The sequence below is a fragment of the Mirounga angustirostris genome, unplaced genomic scaffold (assembly GCF_029215605.1).
Source record: "Mirounga angustirostris isolate CCGP_5_RB_7025 unplaced genomic scaffold, mMirAng1.0.hap1 SCAF_2, whole genome shotgun sequence".
NCBI classification, from domain to species: Eukaryota; Metazoa; Chordata; class Mammalia; order Carnivora; family Phocidae; genus Mirounga; species Mirounga angustirostris.
In genome coordinates this window covers 139982307-140001206 of record NW_026991710.1, presented here as the reverse complement: position 1 = coordinate 140001206, position 18900 = coordinate 139982307, and the positions used below count along the sequence as shown (strand labels likewise).

At 39.7% G+C, this 18900-nt stretch overlaps 1 protein-coding gene across 5 annotated transcripts; it reads right to left on the bottom strand.

Moving 5' to 3' along the window:
• Positions 1 to 4372: 4372 nt before the first annotated feature.
• MSMO1 (methylsterol monooxygenase 1) lies at positions 4373 to 18742 on the bottom strand. 5 transcript variants are annotated; one of them, XM_064585236.1, is made up of 6 exons: positions 18603 to 18742; positions 12277 to 12562; positions 9302 to 9450; positions 8092 to 8218; positions 6086 to 6240; positions 4373 to 5379 (listed from the first exon to the last, which is right to left on the bottom strand). In XM_064585236.1, the coding sequence occupies exons 2-6, from the start codon at positions 12529 to 12531 to the stop codon at positions 5184 to 5186; spliced, it is 882 nt and encodes a 293-aa protein (XP_064441306.1). In that variant the 5' UTR covers positions 12532 to 12562; positions 18603 to 18742; the 3' UTR covers positions 4373 to 5183. The 5 variants fall into 5 exon arrangements, with proteins under 5 accessions (XP_064441306.1, XP_064441307.1, XP_064441308.1 ...); XM_064585237.1 differs by having other exon boundaries at positions 18579 to 18694; XM_064585238.1 differs by lacking the exon at positions 18603 to 18742 and adding an exon at positions 18287 to 18553.
• Between the last annotated feature and the right edge of the window lie 158 nt (positions 18743 to 18900).

Sequence of the window (18900 nt, the reverse complement as noted above, 5' to 3'; positions counted from 1 at the left end):
TCGCTCTGTCTCAAATAAATAAAAAAAATCTTAATAAATAAATAAATAAATAAATAAATAAATAAATAAATAAATAAATAAAAGCCATCTCTGAAAACCCACAGTGAATATCATTCTCAATGGGGAAAAACTGAGAGCTTTCCCCCTAAGGTCAGGAACACGGCAGGGATGTCCACTATCACCATTGCTATTCAACACAGTACTAGAAGTCCCAGCCACAACAATCAGACAACAAAAAGAAATAAAAGGCATCCGAATCTGCAAAGAAGTCAAACTCTCACTCTTTGCAGATGATATGATATTTTATGTGGAAAACCCAAAAGACTCCACCCCAAACCTGCTAGAACTCATATAGGAATTCAGTAAAGTGGCAGGATATAAAATCAATGCACAGAAATCAGTGGCATTCTTATACACCAACAGTAAAACAGAAGAAAGAGAAATTAAGGAGTCAATCCCATTTACAATTGCACCCAAAACCATAAGATACCTAGGAATAAATCTAACCAAAGAGGCAAAGAGTCTGTACTCAGAAAACTATAAAATACTCATAAAAGAAATTGAGGAAGACACAAAGAAATGGAAAAATGTTCCATGCTCATGGATTGGAAGAACAAATATTGTGAACATGTCAATGCTACCTAGAGCAATCTACACATTCAATACAATCCCTATCAAAATACCATCCACTTTTTTCAAAGAAATGGAACAAATAATCCTAAAATTTGTATGGAATCAGAAAAGACTCCAAATAGCCAGAGGAATGTTAAAAAAGAAAAGCAAAGCTGGCGGCATCACAATTCCGGACTTCAAGCTCTATTACAAAGCTGTCATCATCAAGACAGTATGGTACTGGCACAAAAATAGACACATAGATCAATGGAACAGAATAGAGAGCCCAGAAACGGACCCTCAACTCTAGGGTCAACTAATCTTTGACAAAGCAGGAAAGAATGTCCAATGGAAGGAAAAAAAAAAAGAATGTCCAATGGAAAAAAGACAGTCTCTTCAACAAATGGTGTTGGGAAAATTGGACAACCACATGCAGAAGAATGAAACTGGACCATTTCCTTACACCACACACAAAAATAGACTCCAAATGGTTGAAAGACCTAAATGTGAGACAGGAGTCCATCAAAATCCTAAAGGAGAACACAGGCAGCAACCTCCTCAACCTCAGCCGCAGCAACTTCTTCCTAGAAACATCGCCAAAGGCAAGGGAAGCAAGGGCTTCCCTTAGCAAAGGCTTTCCCAATAGCAAAATGAACTATTGGGACTTCATCAAGATCAAAAGCTTTTGCACAGCAAAAGAAACAGTCAACAAAACAAAAAGACAACTGACAGAATGGGAGAAGATATTTGCAAATGACATATCAGATGAAGGGCTAGAATCCAAAATCTATAAAGAACTTCTTAAACTCAACAAATGAACAAATGATCCAATCAAGAAATGGGCAGAAGACATGAATGGACATTTTTCCAAAGAAGACATCCAAATGGCCAACAGACACATGAAAAAGTGCTCCACGTCACTCGGCATCAGGGAACTACAAATCAAAACCTCAATGAGATACCACCTCATACAAGCCAGAATGGCTAAAATTAACAAGTCAGGAAATGACAGATGTTGGCGGGGATGCGGAGAAAGGGGAACCCTCCTACACTGTTGGTGGGAATGCAAGCTGGTGCAGCCACTCTGGAAAACAGTATGGAGATTCCTCAAAAAGTTGAAAATAGAGCTGCCCTACAACCTAGCAATTGCACTACTGGGTATTTACCCCAAAGATACAAAAGTAGGGATCCAAAGGGGTACGTGCACCCCAATGTTTATAGCAGCAATGTCCACAATAGCCAAACTATGGAAAGAGCCTCGATGTCCATCAATGGATGAATGGATAAAGACGATGTGGTATATATATACAATGGAATATTATGCAGCCTTCAAAAGGAATGAAATCTTGCCATTTGCAACAACGTGGAGACTGTTATGCTGAGCGGAATAAGTCAATCAGAGAAAGACATGTATCATATGACCTCACTGATATGAGGAATTCTTAATCTCAGGAAACAAACGGAGTGTTGCTGGAGTGGTGGGGGGTGGGAGGGATGGGGTGGCTGTGTGATAGACATTGGGGAGGGTATGTGCTATGGTGAGCGCTGTGAATTGTGCAAGACTGTTGAATCACAGATCTGTACCTCTGAAACAAATAATACATTATATGTTAAAAAAAAAAAAAAAAAAAGATAGCAGGAGGGGAAGAATGAAGGCAGGGGAAATCAGAGCGGGAGCCGAACCATGAGAGATGATGGACTCTGAAAAACAAAGAGGGTTCTAGAGGGGAGGGGGTGGGAGGATGGGTTAGCCTGGTGATGGGTATTAAAGATGGCACATTCTGCATGGAGCACTGGGTATTATATGCAAATAATGAATCATGGAACACTACATCAAAAACTAATGATGTAATGTATGGTGATTAATATAATAATAAAAAATTATGATCTTTCAAAAAAAATTGATAGATGAATGGATAAAGATGTGGTATATATATATATATATATATATATATATATATATATATATATACACAATGGAATATTATGCAGCCATCAAAAGGAATGAAATCTTGCCATTTGCAACGACGTGGATGGAACTGGAGGGTGTTATGCTGAGCGAAATAAGTCAATCAGAGAAAGACATGTATCATATGACCTCACTGATATGAGAAATTCTTAATCTCAGGAAACAAACAGGGTTGCTGGAGTGGAGGGGGGTGGGAGGGATGGGGTGGCAGGGATGGGGTGGCTAGGTGATGGACATTGGGGAGGGTATGTGCTATGGTGAGTGCTGTGAATTGTGCAAGACTTTTGAATCACAGATCTGTACCTCTGAAACAAATAATACATTATATGTTAAAAAAAGAAGAAGAAGACAGCAGGAGGGGAAGGGGGAGAAATCGGAGCGGGAGCCGAACCATGAGAGATGATGGACTCTGAAAAACAAACTGAGGGTTCTAGAGGGGAGGGGGGTGGGAGGATGGGTTAGCCTGGTGGTGGGTATTGAGGAGGGCACATTCTGCATGGAGCACTGGGTGTTATACGCAAACAATAAATCATGGAACACTACATCAAAAAAAAAAAAAAAAAGCTCATGGGAGTGGGGAGCCTGGGTGGCTCAAACATCCAACTCGATTTCAGTGCAGGTCATGCATGATCTCAGGGTCCTGAGACTGAGCCCCACATCAGGCTACATGCTCAGCAGGGAGTCTGCTTCTCTCCTGACCCCTCCCCTTGCTAGCCCGCACTCTCTCTCTCTCGCTCAAATAAATATTAAAAAAAAAAAGAAGCTCTATCAGAATTCAGAGTATACAGTAAGTTAACTAGTGTGAAGAATGAATTAGGCATACCAAGTTGTTTAGTACTATTTCCAACGGTAGAGGTCACCCTCCCCCCAAGTACTGAGAGTCACCTTTAACTAATTAGGTGCCTGTGCATTCCATGAATATTAGAGAACAAAAGTTAGAGAATAAAACTTCCTATAGATTACCTTATAATTGAATGGCACGATTTTAAGCACAGCCCCCAAATCGGTTTGAGAATGAAGAGCTAACATATTAAACCCACACCCATGAGAGTAGGGGAAGGGACAGAAAGGGCAAATGGAAAGGGTCATAGGGACTAGGTACAAGTTAGAAAACATGGTCTAGCAGAATATTCTGTTTAACTTTCTGAATCCTTATGTGAATCTCTTTACTGTGTGTTTTCAAAAGAAGGAAAAGAAACTTAACAGAAAATGGTTCCATATTATAAATAACAATTTGGTACTATCATATACTAAGTTAGCATTATCAACTGTTTGAGTTAGAATCTAGATACCAGATTTAAATCAGCTTTAAAAAGTTTAACTCTAGGGGCGCCTGGGTGGCTCAGTCGTTAAGTGTCTGCCTTTGGCTTGGGTTATGATCCCAGGGTCCTGGGATCGAGTCCCGCATCGGGCTCCCTGCTCCGCGGGAAGCCTGCTTCTCCCTCTCCCACTCCCCCTGCTTGTGTTCCTGCTCTCGCTATCTCTCTCTCTCTCTGTCAAATAAATAAACAAAATCTTAAAAAAAAAAAAAAAAGTTTAACTCTATTTTCCCTCTGTACAGAAAGCATACATCTTTTAACCAGAGAAGAGCTGTCTCAATACTAGGTCAATGGAATTCCCCACAATCATAGCCTGATAAATACATGTTGAAACTGCCCAAGAAGTTCAGCAAATGAAGCACTTAAAAAAAGTAGAATTATTCCTTTTATTACAAAACTTAATTTAATGATTTCTGTACTTTTTCCTTATAAGAATAAAATAAAACTGATGTTCAAAATTGGAAACTGGATAATCAGACAAAAAAAATCACATTTATTTCAATAGTTCAAAGTGCAAATACAGCAAGTCAGTTCGTTTCAAGATACAGTTTTAAGTATAATGAAAACTTGAAATACAAAAATGAAAGGGTAAATAGCAGAAATAAAGCTCAATTTTTTAAAGAATTCAAGTAACCCGAAAACCTTTAGACTAAAATATTCCACTTACAACAATTCAGAAATGCCTTAATTTATAGACACCAGCAGTACGGTGCAAATCCCAAAAGACTTCTCAAAGAAAGAGAATCACCCCAAACCGGTCGGCTCAGGACAAGAGTGAAGTTCTTGGTACTGGCTATTCCTGATTCGGCAGCCTCACCCACTGTCAACTGGTATGGTTCAACCCATGATACTTTGATGTTTAGGCAAATTCTAAAAAATGTTTAAAGTTCAACATGAGGCCAACACCCTACTAAGAGTTTCTGAAATGGCCACTATATATATAAAAGATTTTAAAGACCAGTTTCAACTTCAGGCCTATGGTATTACTGGGGGAAAGACAGAAATTAATACTTCTTCCATTACTTAAAACCTTTCTGTAAGGTTAGCAACATGGCCTTTACAACTTCCTCATGAAAATCGTACTTAAATATATACTTATTTCTACACATACAGAACTTTTATGTAAAGTAGAAAAAGTTCCCACTAGGAAGATAATTAAAGGTTGTTAATGTCCTTTGTATCACTTAGCAGCCACGACACTTGTTTATTTCTGCTCTGCAGAAGCAATGTTAGCTACTCGCTTCAATTCAGGAAAGTGTGTATGTTCAGGAAGGTTTAGATATTTACTCAGTCTTTTTCTCAATCTTCTTCATCTTTTCATAGTAGGCAGTAAATTGAGAGTCTGTTCCGAAAATTCTATCCCACCATGTAAATGTTGAAGCATAGTTTCCGATGAAGTTCATGTGGTGGAAATCATGATGCCGAGAACCAGCATAGAAAGGGATCAGATTTAAAGGGTTGAGAGGAATGTCATAACCACTGAAATAAAAATGATAAAGATTCTTAAGGAAATAAATACATTTTAAATAACTGACATTTTCATTGATAGTAATATGCCTGTTAACTAATTCAAATAATATTCCACTTTACCTCAGTCACTTGGTTTCTGACAGGTTTACACAAGACAAAAACTCACAGAAAAATGGTACATATTCTAGAAACCATTTTAAGAAATTAAAATAAAAGCCCTGAAAGATCTATGGAATTTAATTATTACACAACAGGGGATGAAAGTGGGGGTTATAATAATGAATCTTTAGACACAGATTTTCAAGAATTATTTTTCTTTAGAGGAGCTTTCTCACCACAGTTTGTAATGCCCCTAACAGTCTATGTCCTTTAGGAAAAGTTAAATGAAATGAGTATCAAGCACTAAGAAGGTTAAACCTGAGAATCACTATGTAGCAATTCTTTCAGAGTATCCTCCTTTATTTCCAACAACAAATCTAGAATCTGATAGCCACAACTGTACAGCTCTGAATCACCCACCCCCTCCCTTCCTCAGGAAGCTGAGAGGGCAGGAGGGAGAAGACAACAGTGGAAGGAAAGAATGAAGGAAGGAGACATCCTTTACAATTTAATCTGTCCTATTAGTCTGCTTAGAAATAAAGATGATCTTATGACCATGAAAACAAAGATATTTTATATTTTGATATCTTACACCTGAATAGAAACCATAACTCACCTGTGGACATCAATAGTTTCTATCAAACGGATAGTCACCCATGCCCAAAGGAGAATGACATGGTCACATAACAGCATGATTCCAATGAAAAATCCAGTTCCAAGAATCAGAGTTTCCAAGGGATGTGCATATTCAGCTTCCATTCCAAATGGAGCCTAAAATAAATAAATACGAATGCTTTAATATATTGTGACTGTTAATTTTATGTGTCAGCTTAGCTAAGCTACAGTGCCCAACTGTTTGGTTGGTCAAACACCATACGGCTGGGAAGGTATTTTGTAGATGTGACTCCTACTAATCAGTAGACTCTGAGTAAGGGAGATTACCCTCCATAATGCAAGCGGGCTTTATCCAACCAGTTGAAGGCCTTAAAAGCAAAGACTGAGGTTTCACAAAGAAGAAAGAATTCTCACGACTGCAATAGAGAAACCCTGCTTGAATTTCCAGTCCTTGGTCTGTCCTACGCAATCAGACTTGCCAAGCCCCACAATCACATGAGCCAGTTCCTTAAAATAAATCTGTGTGTGTGTGTGTGTATGTATCTCCTACTGATTTTGTTTCTCTGGAGAACGTGACAAATACATATATTCTAATTTATGCATACAGTTTTATAAAATTAGATTGTTTCTATAGGTAATGACAGTATATCTAACCATAGATATATAACAAAGAACAGTAATTCTTAATAAAAACATCTTTTTGTTCCTACCAAACATCAAAAGGTCTAGGGATGTCCTTAAGAGAATCTTAGTAACTGCCTTTGATGGTTTAAGATAAAGGCATTAAAAAATTATTCAGTCTTCCAAATATAGTCTAACAATCTGAACATGTATTTGGCAACCTTTGTTTCCCAGATACATATGAATTCTTGTATTTTCTTTCAAAGGTTTCCAGTAAAAAGAAGATGAGCTAAGTGGGTGCTCCTCTTTATGGTGATGAACATGGGAGGGGTATGAAAACATGTGCCAAACCCTTCCCAGATTCCCACATCCCCAGGGGCAAGAATCAATGAAATTCTGGATCAGACAGTCCCATAGAGTTTCCCTAATCTTGAGCATTAGTCAGAGCCCAACCTATATACCTCAAAGTGCTCATGATCTGTCTATTATTCTTTATTTGACACTGTAAATTCAAATTCTTTATCTTCCTGACGCCGGAAAATTTGTCAAAAGAACAACTCACTGGGTTCAACAAGCAAACATCAATAAAAATATTAACTATAAAAAAAAAGATAAAGGCGGGGCGCCTGGGTGGCTCAGTCGTTAAGCGTCTGCCTTCGGCTCAGGTCATGATCCCAGGGTCCTGGGATCGAGCCCCGCATCGGGCTCCCTGCTCAGTGGGAAGCCTGCTTCTCCCTCTCCCACTCCCCCTGCTTGTGTTCCTGCTCTCACTGTGTCTCCCTCTGTCAAATAAATAAATAAAATCTTTAAAAAAAAAAAAAAAGATAAAGGCATTAAACAATTGACTTAAATTCTAATTTTGGTTTATGCTTCTGAATTTGTTCTGCTTCTTAGAAAGGGATGCTTGATTTAGCATACCATGTAATCAGGGCCAATGCAGAACATATCGACAAAACCAGTTTGACAAAGGTATATTCAAAGCAGTTCTGATAAAATCGGTTTTTGTAGGGGTCAGAATGAGGTGGAAATGTGTTCATCAAACAAGTCGGTAATTGTTTTAGAAATTTAAAGATGAAAGGTTCATTGTTTTGGGGTCCAATTTAAATGACCTTAACATCACTATGGTCTCTATTAATCTGCCAAGTACCAACTGTGACAGGATAGTGGTCTGGCCCCAAATGAGAAACTGAACTATTTCATGTAACACTTTTCTTGAAAAGTTATAGAACTGGTTTGTGTGTGTGTGTGTGTGATGTTCTTAACATGTTCATGCCAAAGAGAAAGAAATAAAAACATCACTGACAATTTTTTTAAAACCTCAGAAGATTTTAAAAAAGCATTTTGCCTTTAATAGAAAAAAATGTGTTAAAAATAATTCTAACATACCTGAAACTCATGATGAACTTTATGAATATATTTATATATTCTTTTGTGATGTAAGAGCCTATGCAGGAAATAGTGCCAGGTATCCTCAATCACTGCACAGCCGAAGCATCTTGCCAAAAGCAGATACCTTCAGGATGAAAACACTGTAATGAGTATAAAATAACTTGCTTCAACAACCTAAACTTTTCCTTGGGATCACTGTTTGGAGAATTACATGAAACCAAATACCCACTAACCAGCTTGACCAACTGGATACATAGCAACAAGCTCTCACAATTGCTACGTAAAGGTGGCTCTATAATGCCTCCTGCAGCAGGGTTAAAGAGATTGACCACGATCCCAATTCTAGTTCATTTTTTAAAAACTGCCATGTACATGGGCGCCTGGCTGGCTCAGTAAGTAGAACATGCAACTCTTGACTGCAGGGTCATGAGTTCAAGCTGAATGTTGGGCATGGAGCCCACTTAAAGAAAAAAAAACACTGAAAAAAATTTCACATGTATAAAATCAAAGTTAAGAAACAAAATCCAAAACTTCTAGGAAAAGAGTAATATTGATGAGGACTGATGAGGGACTAGAACTGAGATTATCAATAGTAAAAATCATCACTTCTTTCCACCAAAGAGAGGGACATAAGTGCAATGGGCAAAACATTTTATATACAAATAAACACATACACAAAAACTTTTATATTACATATATTACAAAGAAAAAGTATACACCTATATATTGGTGTATCTGTATTCAGATTATGTCCAGAGCAGATAGTTGAATACAAATATTATTTGAACACAACTACTAGTGCTCAGGTAATATATATTTGTGTCTATATAGACACAACTTTTATAAACCTCACAATTACTCTTTTCTTTTTATTCATTTCAGACTTAAAATGTAATATAGTTTTTCTGGGTATAAGCAGGTGTATCTGTATAAAATAATATAAAGGATGCTACCGAAACTTCTGATGTAAGAAATCACTTTCCAAAATAAATAAATACATACATAAGTCACTTTCCAATAAAATATTACATTAAAACACAGGAAGACAGAAAAATGGAAACGTTTTAAGTTTCTACTATGGCTTACTTTTCTACATTTTATTTACTTCTCAAGTTTAGAACAAACATGAAGAAGATAAACATGAAGGGTATTTTAACTGGACGATAAACCATGACTGAGTATCAAAATCAAATCTTTATCTACATACCATCTTGGCATTCTTTCCCAATCATAAGGTATATTAAAATACTCTGTAAAATAATAAGTTCCACAGATCAAAGGAAGCTGGATGCAAAAGTGATTAAAGAGAAGTACTTTAAAACATTTCCATTGGTTTTCCCATGTTTCTGGTTTATCCTATGGAGAAAAATCACAATATTTACTATTAGCCACTGCTATCAGTAGTTTGACTTGATACTTAAGAGTGAATTCCTAATTGTTTCTGTAATGTTTCTAGGTGATCGTAATTCTACATTATTTAATTAATCTTATGATGTGAATTCCATATTACAGTGACTATATGACAGTAACTGAGGCCCAGGAATCACAGCCTCCTCCCCTTCTAACTTCTTGACAACTGTGATCACTAGTTTAAATAGGTAAAGAAACTGTTAATACACAAGCCCAGGCTAATGATCTCGAACAAACCAAAGAAACACTACAGAGTAACTGTCCAGTCTCTGCAGCCCACAGATCATTCCCTTCTGTCAGCCAGGACTCTCAGAGCAGAAATGTGTTACGCTAAGATCACAGGTGGGTTCTCCCAATTGTTGCGGCAGTCCTGCAGGCAGCACCGGAAGCCTCTATTACAAAGGGAAATCGATGCTGCCAGCCATTCAGCGGTGCTTGTTCCCAGAAATAAGCATAGTTTTGTTCACATATGATGACAGAATTATAAATTCACTGAGCTGAAAGAACTTCAGAAATGGGTCCAGTGGTTCCCAAAGAATGGAGAGCTACTGCCCCGCAGATAACGATGTTCAAAGATAAAAGCCAAAGCGAGAAAAGTAAGATCAATGTAGTAAATGTTCAAAAAAACCTCATCAGGATATCGACTTGATTAGCAAGCCATATAAAAAAAACCTAAGTTTATTCAATTTAAAGGGCTGCAGTTAGGATTGCCTAGGTGGCTCAGTTGGTTAAGCATCTGCCTTCGGCTGGAGTCATGATTCTGGGATCCTGGGATCGAGTCCCATGTCCAACTCCTTGCTCAGTGAGGAGTCTGCTTCTCCCCTTCCCTCTGCCCCTATCCCTGCTCATGTTCTCTCTCTGACAAATAAATAAATGATATCTTAAGAAAAAAAAAGCTCAAAGTAGGGATTTTTAACAGTTGTGAAACTCAAAGGAAGACAAGGCAATGTGAAGCCACACTACCCAGCCTTTCAATTTCTGTTTATAGGGCACCTGGGTGGCTCAGATGGTTAAGCGTCTGCCTTCGGCTCGGTCATGATCCCAGGGTCCTGGGGCTGAGCCCCGCATCGGGCTCCCTGCTTGGCAGGGAGTCTGCTTCTTCCTCTCCCTCTACTGTTCCCCCTGCTTGTGCTCTCTTGCTCTGTCAGATAAATAAATAAAATCTTTAAAAAACTACCCGTAACCAACTAGACAACTACTTGTACTGTCTTTTGCCACAGTTTATTTTAAAATCATGCATAAAACCATGACTGAAAAAGGCCTTCCTCTCTCTGGAAAATTTACCACCTCTGACCAGTGAGTCAAGGGCAGAGGGGAGGAGGAGGACAAGGATACTCCAGCCTGGCCAGACACACCATGAATCAGCCCTATCAACAAATACAGGAGTGACACACTGTAGCCAGAATCACCCCAAACATGCATGAGAACTTACACATCCAAACTGAATTCTGCTTTTCAAAGCAGGCCCTGTTATAAAAAGCATTTTGGAAGTTCTGTCTTTAATTTAGGGTAACAGAATACTCCCCTTTGGACATGTCCCTTTTTAATTCCTCCCCCTTTTCCTTTTGCTCCTCCCTCCTTTGGCTTAGAGTCTAGTGGCCTGACCCCATGCACTATCCCCAGAAAGGATCAACAACAACACTTGAGTGAGCACCTGAAGTGAGACTCACTGGGAGAGGCAACAGGGCTAAGAGACTGGTGGGAGAGAATGTGCATGGTGACTGCCACCTGATGTGTACTTGGTGAGTACAAGTTAGTCTCCACAGGTGAACGCTCTCAAGATGTCCACTTTCTACATAGACCATGTGCCCCCGAGTTTTAGTTTGGCATGACTTTTTAGAAAGTAAACAGCAAATATTAGACACTACCATGGCTTTGCCAAGTGCTGATAAATCATCTCTGATAAGCTAGTCCAGATTCTGTTCTGGGCACCCTGTCAAGCTCTAGTCTTCACAGTGGTAGAGCTATTTTCCCCATGACTACAACTAAGAAGAGGCACTGTGTCTACCTCAACACTTTGTCATGCACGGTGGGAGTCTCAAGGAACTTAGTGCATTGAAGCAAATACCTAGAATCTGGGAGCATCATGACTTCCTCATTTGGGATGACCTGAATCCCGCAGAACCAACATCATATATTTAAGGAAAAAACAAAACTTTAATAGCCCTGATAAAGATCTTACCATATTAAACATACACTTAGTGGCTGAGACATCAAGGGTTGGAGTGAACTGCAAAGTATCTACAAATCCCTGTAACTTCTCTTTCCAGCTAGTTTAAAGATTATAAACCCAAATTAGATAAATGTCACACCTACTGAAAGCACAAGTTAACAAATTATTTTTGAAACATTATCAGTAATGATCTAGGGTTGTCCAATGTGGCAGGAACTAGAAATATGTGGCTACAGAACACTTTAAATACGGCTAGTCTAAACTTAGATGGGCTAAAATTAATGTAAAACACCCAATTTCAAAGACTGATTGTGAGAACATGAACATAAAACATCCCATTAAGTACTTCTAAATTCTGATTACTTATTGAAATAATAATTTCAATTTACTGTGTTAAATAAAATATAATATTAAAACTAATGTCCCTATTTCTTTATACCTTTTTATGTATTCTATCAGAAAACGTAAAATTACATATGTTCCTTCTTTCTCTATCTATTGGACAGTCCTGATCTAGGTTCTCTTAAAACAAAGTTACATTTACTTTTAAAATATTCAACATGAATAATAACATTTGACTGTAAGTCCATCACACTCACCTTTTGAATTTTGAACTTCTTCATGTAAGGTATAAATTGAAACAAAAATCCAGGTAAACAGAACAAGAAATAAAGGACCTCATGAACTATCAAGGATCCCCATGTTGCAATCTGGAACTTTGTGTAATTATTCAGCATATAGTTCCAAGCATTCTTAAATGGTTCTTGTAGAGGGTTCTCAGGTAAAAGTGAATCTACATACTCCACAGCCAAGGATGCTGAACTAAAGATGCCGATACTTTCATTTGTTGCCATTTCTCAAATCTCTGCTGAAAGCCTTAGAATTCTGTAAAAATAAATAAATACATAAGCAAGCAAGCAAACCAAGTAAGCCAAACAATGAAATTCCCAGAAAATAATTTTTAAAATCCAACTTCTGATAATTTTAAAAACCACAAATACTAAAGTACCAATTCTCAGATCCTAAACATGTGATTAAAAAAAAAAAGTCTAGGGCGCCTGGGTGGCTCAGTTGGTTAAGCGACTGCTTTCAGCTCAGGTCATGATCCTGGAGTCCCGGGATCGAGTCCTGCATCGGGCTCCCTGCTCGGCAGGGAGTCTGCTTCTCCCTCTGACCCTCCTCCCTCTCATGCTCTCTCTGTCTCATTCTTTCTCTCTCAGATAAATAAATAAAATCTTTAAAAAAAAAAAAAGTCTACTGGGTATCATCACCATGTCCATTTGCAGACATTGATTTAAGAGACTTTTTTTTTTTTTTTTTTTTTAAGATTTTATTTATTTATTTGAGAGAGAGAGAGCACATGAGAAGCCGGGAGGGTCAGAGGGAGAAGCACACTCCCTGCTGAGCAGGGAGCTTGATGCAGGACTCGATCCCGGGACTCCAGGATCATGACCTGAGCTGAAGGCAGTTGCTTAACCAACTGAGCCACCCAGGCGCCCCTGATTTAAGAGACTCTTAATCTTAGGAAACAAAATGGGGGTTGCTGGAGGGAGGGGGTGAAGGGATGGGATAACTGGGTAATGGAAATTGGGGAGTGTAGGTGTTGTAATGAACACTAGGTATTACATAAGACTGATGAATCCCAGACCTGTACCCCTGAAACAAATAATGCATTATGTTAATTAACTGAATTTAAATAAATAAATAAGCCAGCCAGCCAGCCAGCCACATGTTGGGGCACCTGGGTGGCTCAATCAGTTAAAGGTCAGGACTCTTAGTTTCTGCTTAGGTCATGATCTCAGGGTCATGAGATCTTGCTCGGCCTCCACTTCGCAGGGCAGAGTCCACTTGAGATTCTTTCTCCCTCCCTGCCCCTCTCTCCCTGCTACTCCCCCTCCCTTATGAGGGTGAGGGCTTGGGTGAGGGCATGCGCGCGCTCTCTCTCAAATAAATAAATAGGGGCGCCTGGGTGGCTCAGTCAGTTAAGCGTCTGCCTTTGGTTAACCATTTGCCTTCGGCTCAGGTCATGATCTCAGGGTCCTGGGATGGAGTCCTGCATCGGGCTCCCTGCTCAGCGGGGAGTCTGCTTCTCCCTCTCCCTCTGCTGCTGCTCCCCCTGCTTGTGCTCTCTGTCAAATAAATAAATAAAATCTTTTAAAAATAAAAAATAAAAGCCACCTGTTAACTTTCAAGAGCAGGATCTAAACAACAGTGGACAAAGAATTTCAAACTACCTTTAAAGAGACTTTTCAATGTGGTCTCCATGGAAAAATTTGTAATTTCAATTACCAATAATGGCGTTCGAGCGTCATTTAAAACCAAAAAAACAAAAACAAACAAAAAATCACAAAAAAACACCAAAAACCCTATAAAGAAAAAGTCTGCCAAGTAAGACTACATAAAAATTAAATACTTCTAATTGGGGGACAAATAGACAAGTATAAATAAAGTCAAAGATCAAATGACAAACTGGAAAAAATACTTCCAACACTTATGACAAAAGGCTGAAAAGTGTGCTTTAGAAAAAGACTAAAAACCCAACAGAAAAACGACAAAGGCCATTCCCAATGGGTTCACGGAAAAATAAATACAAATGTTCACTAAACAAATAAGCAGTTCAGTTAGACTCAAATAAAGAAATACACCCTAAAACAAAAATCTTTAAAAGTGTCAGTGTTCAGGACAGAGTACTGGTAAGGGTAACAATTTGGGGAAACAGACACCATTATACATTGTTGATGAAGGGATTAGTAGGCCTTTGAAGAAAAATTCACAATATTTGTCACAATTCAAAATAAATATACCCTTTGACCCAGCAATTTTCTCACTCAGGCACACTAAGACTGAAAGAAGCACTGCTTATAGCAGCAAAAACAAAGAAAAAAGAAAAACAATAAGTCCATCAACAAGAAAGGAGTTAAATAAACCCTAAGTCCTTCCATAGACAATTATACAGCCACTTAAAAGAACAGGAAAATCTCTATGTTCCCACAAAGAAAGATGTCCAAGATACAATGTTAAGTGAAACAGCAAGTTTAGGAGGAATAATGCACATAACAGGAGCACCCCCCTTTTGTTTTTGTGAAAAGGTTATATATTGTGCACTTTCATGCCTATGGACAGGCGGACACAGACACACACACACACACAGAGAGACACACAAAATATATGGAAGGATATCCAGGGAACAACTGAGAGTGATGACCTTTAGGGAAAAGAGATCAAGAGGTAATAGATGCTCTCATTTTCATATGTGCACACCCGGGGTGGGGGGGGAGCTGTAATGGAGGAGAGGAGAAAAATTTCTTTCCATTTTATACCTTCTTACAATTATAATTTTCTCATGAGTATGCTTTATCTATACAACAAATAAGCATAATACGTCACCAAATCAAAAAAGAAAAGTTTATAAAGAGTGTCATTTTCCTAAAAATGTTCACTGTTGTTCCTAACTTATTAATTATAATACACTACTTTAAAAACAAAATGCCTCAGAAGCACTCTTAATAGTGCTTAAAATGCCCCACTTCCCATATTGACCTCTGACCAGTTCCTCATGGAGGGTCTGGGAAGCTTACTTAGCCAGCTTCCTCAGGTCTCTGAATTCACTCTGCAGCCTTATTTTTTTGTCCTACTCATTCTCAATGACTTATACTATGGAAGCTACAGTTACATCCTGGGCCATCCCAACCTCAAAATTCCTCTTTTCTCGCTCCCCCTCTCTGAGAGTGACCAGTCTTCTGTTCTTATTTTACCTGAGAACCTGTCACTTACCCTTTCTCATCTTTCGTTCTTCCCTCTTCACTAAGTCCATCCCCTCAAGTTTATAAACATACTCAAGTCTTCATTTCTAGTGCAAAGTTTTCCTAACCTGTATCTCCTCTTCCCCAAGCCACTGTCCCTCTTCTTTTTCTTTGAACCAGCTTCTTTCTCTAGGGAGAAATCAACAAAAAGCCTCCCCCTGCTTTCCTCTTACCCATACAACTCACTCATCTACTTACAATCTAGCTCCCGCTAACACCAAGGTATCTTCGGTCTTCTAACTTGCAAGGTAAAACAGTCATTCCAATCCTCATTTTTCATGAGGTCATTACCAAATTTGGCAATGTTGAACGAACACCACTTACTAGCTGTGTGACCTTGAGCAAGTTATATAACCTCTCTAAGCCTCAGTTTTATCATCTGCAAAATGCACAGAATAACAATAGTAACTAAATGGTGGGGATCTTTTCACAAGGTATGTATATATTAAATCACCACAATGAGCACTTTAAATATCTTACAATTTTACCTGTCAATTATACCTCGATAAAGTTGAAAAAAGAAAAACAATAGTTCTAATGGGTCCAAGACCTAATGTTAAGTACTTAACATAGGACCTTACACATAGTAGCTACAAGAAGCTAAGAATTTGGGGGCACTTCTTATATGCCAGGAACTGTGTTTTAAGAGTTCTGTATGCTCTCTCTATATTAAAGACTTTAATCCTTACCATACCTTCATGAAGTAGGTAATTTTATCATCTCTATTTTATAATTGAAAAACTGAGGTTTAGAAAGAGTAAACAACTTTTGTAACCCAAGTGACAAAAATATTAAGTGGGGGAGCCTATGCACTCATCCCTTAGGCTCTACTGTAATAAGAAATAATAAAGCACACAGTAAATATTATAGGAAAAAGGGAATAATTCCTACAGCTTTCCCAAGGCTCCTTAAATATTATTCTACACAGGCTGTCTTCATTTTCACATTTCCCATTTACTCTCCAGCTTTTACAATCTGCTTTCTGTGCTCATCACTGCACTGAATTTACTCACTAATATAATCACTAAGGATCTCCTAGCTGCCAAATCCGACAAACATTCTTTGGTTTTATTTGACCAATCTGAAGATTTGCTACTTCTCTCCTTAAAATACTCTCCTTCCTTGGTTCTTGGGATTCACATGTATTCACTCTGATTTAATTTGCGCTACTATGTGCAGTTACCGTGCTAGCTGCTGTCCTCACCCCTGACTTCAAGATACAAACTCTAAAGAGGAATACAAAGCAATAACCAGACTGTCATAAAATTATGTGATAAGAACAATATCGGGTTGGAAATACAGAGTGCTAGAACACAGAGGACCAGGAAAGAGTTCTTAAAGAAAGATGCCATCTAAACTGAGACCTGGAGCTAAGGGGGAGGTGACCTGATTAAAAGAGAGTAAAGTAGGGTTGGGTGGGTGGGAGGAACAGGGAATGTTTTGAGTAGAGGGCACAACAGATCCAAAGACTCAACCAGGAGGCCAGAAAGACAGCACTTTCTGATTTAGTATTTTTGTGCTACAGCTTTTGAGAAAGGAAGACCTGAGAATTGAGGCTAGTTTCCCAAGAATGCTTTCCTTACTCCTTTCTAACTATTTCAGAGTACCCAGAGTGATAGTAACTATTTCCTGTTTTATTTTTATTTTGTTTTAGATTTTATTTATTTATTTGACAGAGACACAGCGAGAGAGGGAACACAAGCAGGGGGAGTGGGAGAGGGAGGAGCAGGCTTCCCGCTGAGCAGGGAGCCCGATGTGGGGCTCGATCCCAGGACCCCGGGATCATGACCTGAGCCGAAGGCAGACGCTTATTGACTGAGCCACCCAGGCGCCCCTATTTCCTGTTTTAAAAATACAGATATCCACAACCTTTCTAGCCCTAGCCCTCTCTCCTAAACTCCAGGTTCTGATTATCTAAAACTCTACCGGCCATCTCCAATCAGACAGTTCAGAAGCCCATCAAACTCAACATGTCCAAAAGTTCAGCAACTGCTCCCTGCAACCCTGCCCAAATACTCTACCTTCTTTAACCTCTAATTTGGTGAATTGCACCATCACCTATTTAGTCATTTCTGAAGGAGTGTTCTAAGTCTCTCCTGTCTCTGCTGCCTAAGCCTTCAAACTCCCCCTCAATTTAGAAATACTTGGTTTAATTAACATTCAGGAGTTTACTCTCCCAACACAAGAAAAGAAAGTGGATACACCTTTGCCAACTGAACCAAAACAAAAACTAGGAATTAAGGAGGGGGAGGAGAAATAAAGAGTGAATTTTCTTTTCCTTCTCTCATCCTTGTGCAACCTGATTGGCTGAAAGCGTGCTCTATCCTCAGAAAAAAATTAGTTACCCGTGGATGCTCTGAGAAACCGTGAAGTTTAGGGGTCCGAGGAGGGTCAGCCAGGGTCTGTCCTTTGGCCCTATACCTTAGTTGAGCCCGGACTGCAGAAGTTTCCTCATTTGCTGGAGTTGCCCAATCTCTAAGCTTGCCCTCCTGAAGCGATCCAATGCCGGGATATTATCTCAACAGGGGAGTTAACCCCCTTCTTCAAACAAATTTCAAGGGTGTGCCTCCCTGAAAGACAAAGACCAAGGCCCTCAGCGATGCAAAACCGGCCCTGCCAGGCCTTCTCCACTCTCCATCTCTCGCATCTCCCACCTCGCCATATTCTTATATATATTTCACGTGTAACGGACACAGCATTTATCCTTTGCCGGTAACATCCAACTCCTACTCATCCTTCAGTAACCTCCTCTCAGACGCTCTTCCCAACCACACCACGTCCAGGGCACAAACACAACAGATCTTACCTCCCCGGTAGTGCTTCCGTTTTGGTAAAACTGTCATCACTCCTTCACCCTGTGCTGTTAACTATCTCCTAATATCTCCCGTCTTCGAGGACTAAAAAACTCCTAAAGGGCAAGAAATATGCCCCAGCCCAATTCCATCATTTAAGATTTCATACCGCTTTCACCTGTTCCCCTTGCCCGCGGTCCTCACATCCGGCACTGGCGCCCCGAGCGCGCATCCACGCGGGACCCCGCTCCCCTCAACACCACGGAGCAGCTGGCCGGAGCCAGCCACTCCCGCGTCCTGACCTACCCGAGTCTCTTCCAGCCCCCTCACCTGGACGACCGCGCGGGAACTGCGGGCCACCGTCACCCAGGCTCGGCCAGGTGCGGCAGCCTCGGAACCTGCCTCTCAGCGTCGGGGGTGGAGCCAAAAGCGCAAGGCCGTCTTCTTTTTGTCGTTATTGGCTTGTGAGGGCTCACAACCCGCCTTCTCAGCGCTGTGATTGGTCCTTGGGGTTGCCGGCATCGTGTGACTCGCGTGAACGACTCCCTGGCGATCTCAGCCATTGGCTCCGCGGATGGAGTGAGGATAGTGAGACCGAGACGTCTAGCCAGTAGCCAGCGCCGCGGCG

Excerpts from the sequence above, each read along its gene's own strand:
- MSMO1 (XM_064585236.1), bottom strand. The coding sequence starts at position 12,531 with ATGGCAACAAATGAAAGTATCGGCATCTTTAGTTCAGCATCCTTGGCT. Across the intron at positions 9,451-12,276 it reads AGAAGTTCAAAATTCAAAAG|GATAAACCAGAAACATGGGA; the intron begins GTGAGTGTGATG and ends TTTTCTCCATAG. Across the intron at positions 8,219-9,301 it reads TGGGAAAGAATGCCAAGATG|GTATCTGCTTTTGGCAAGAT; the intron begins GTATGTAGATAA and ends TTCATCCTGAAG.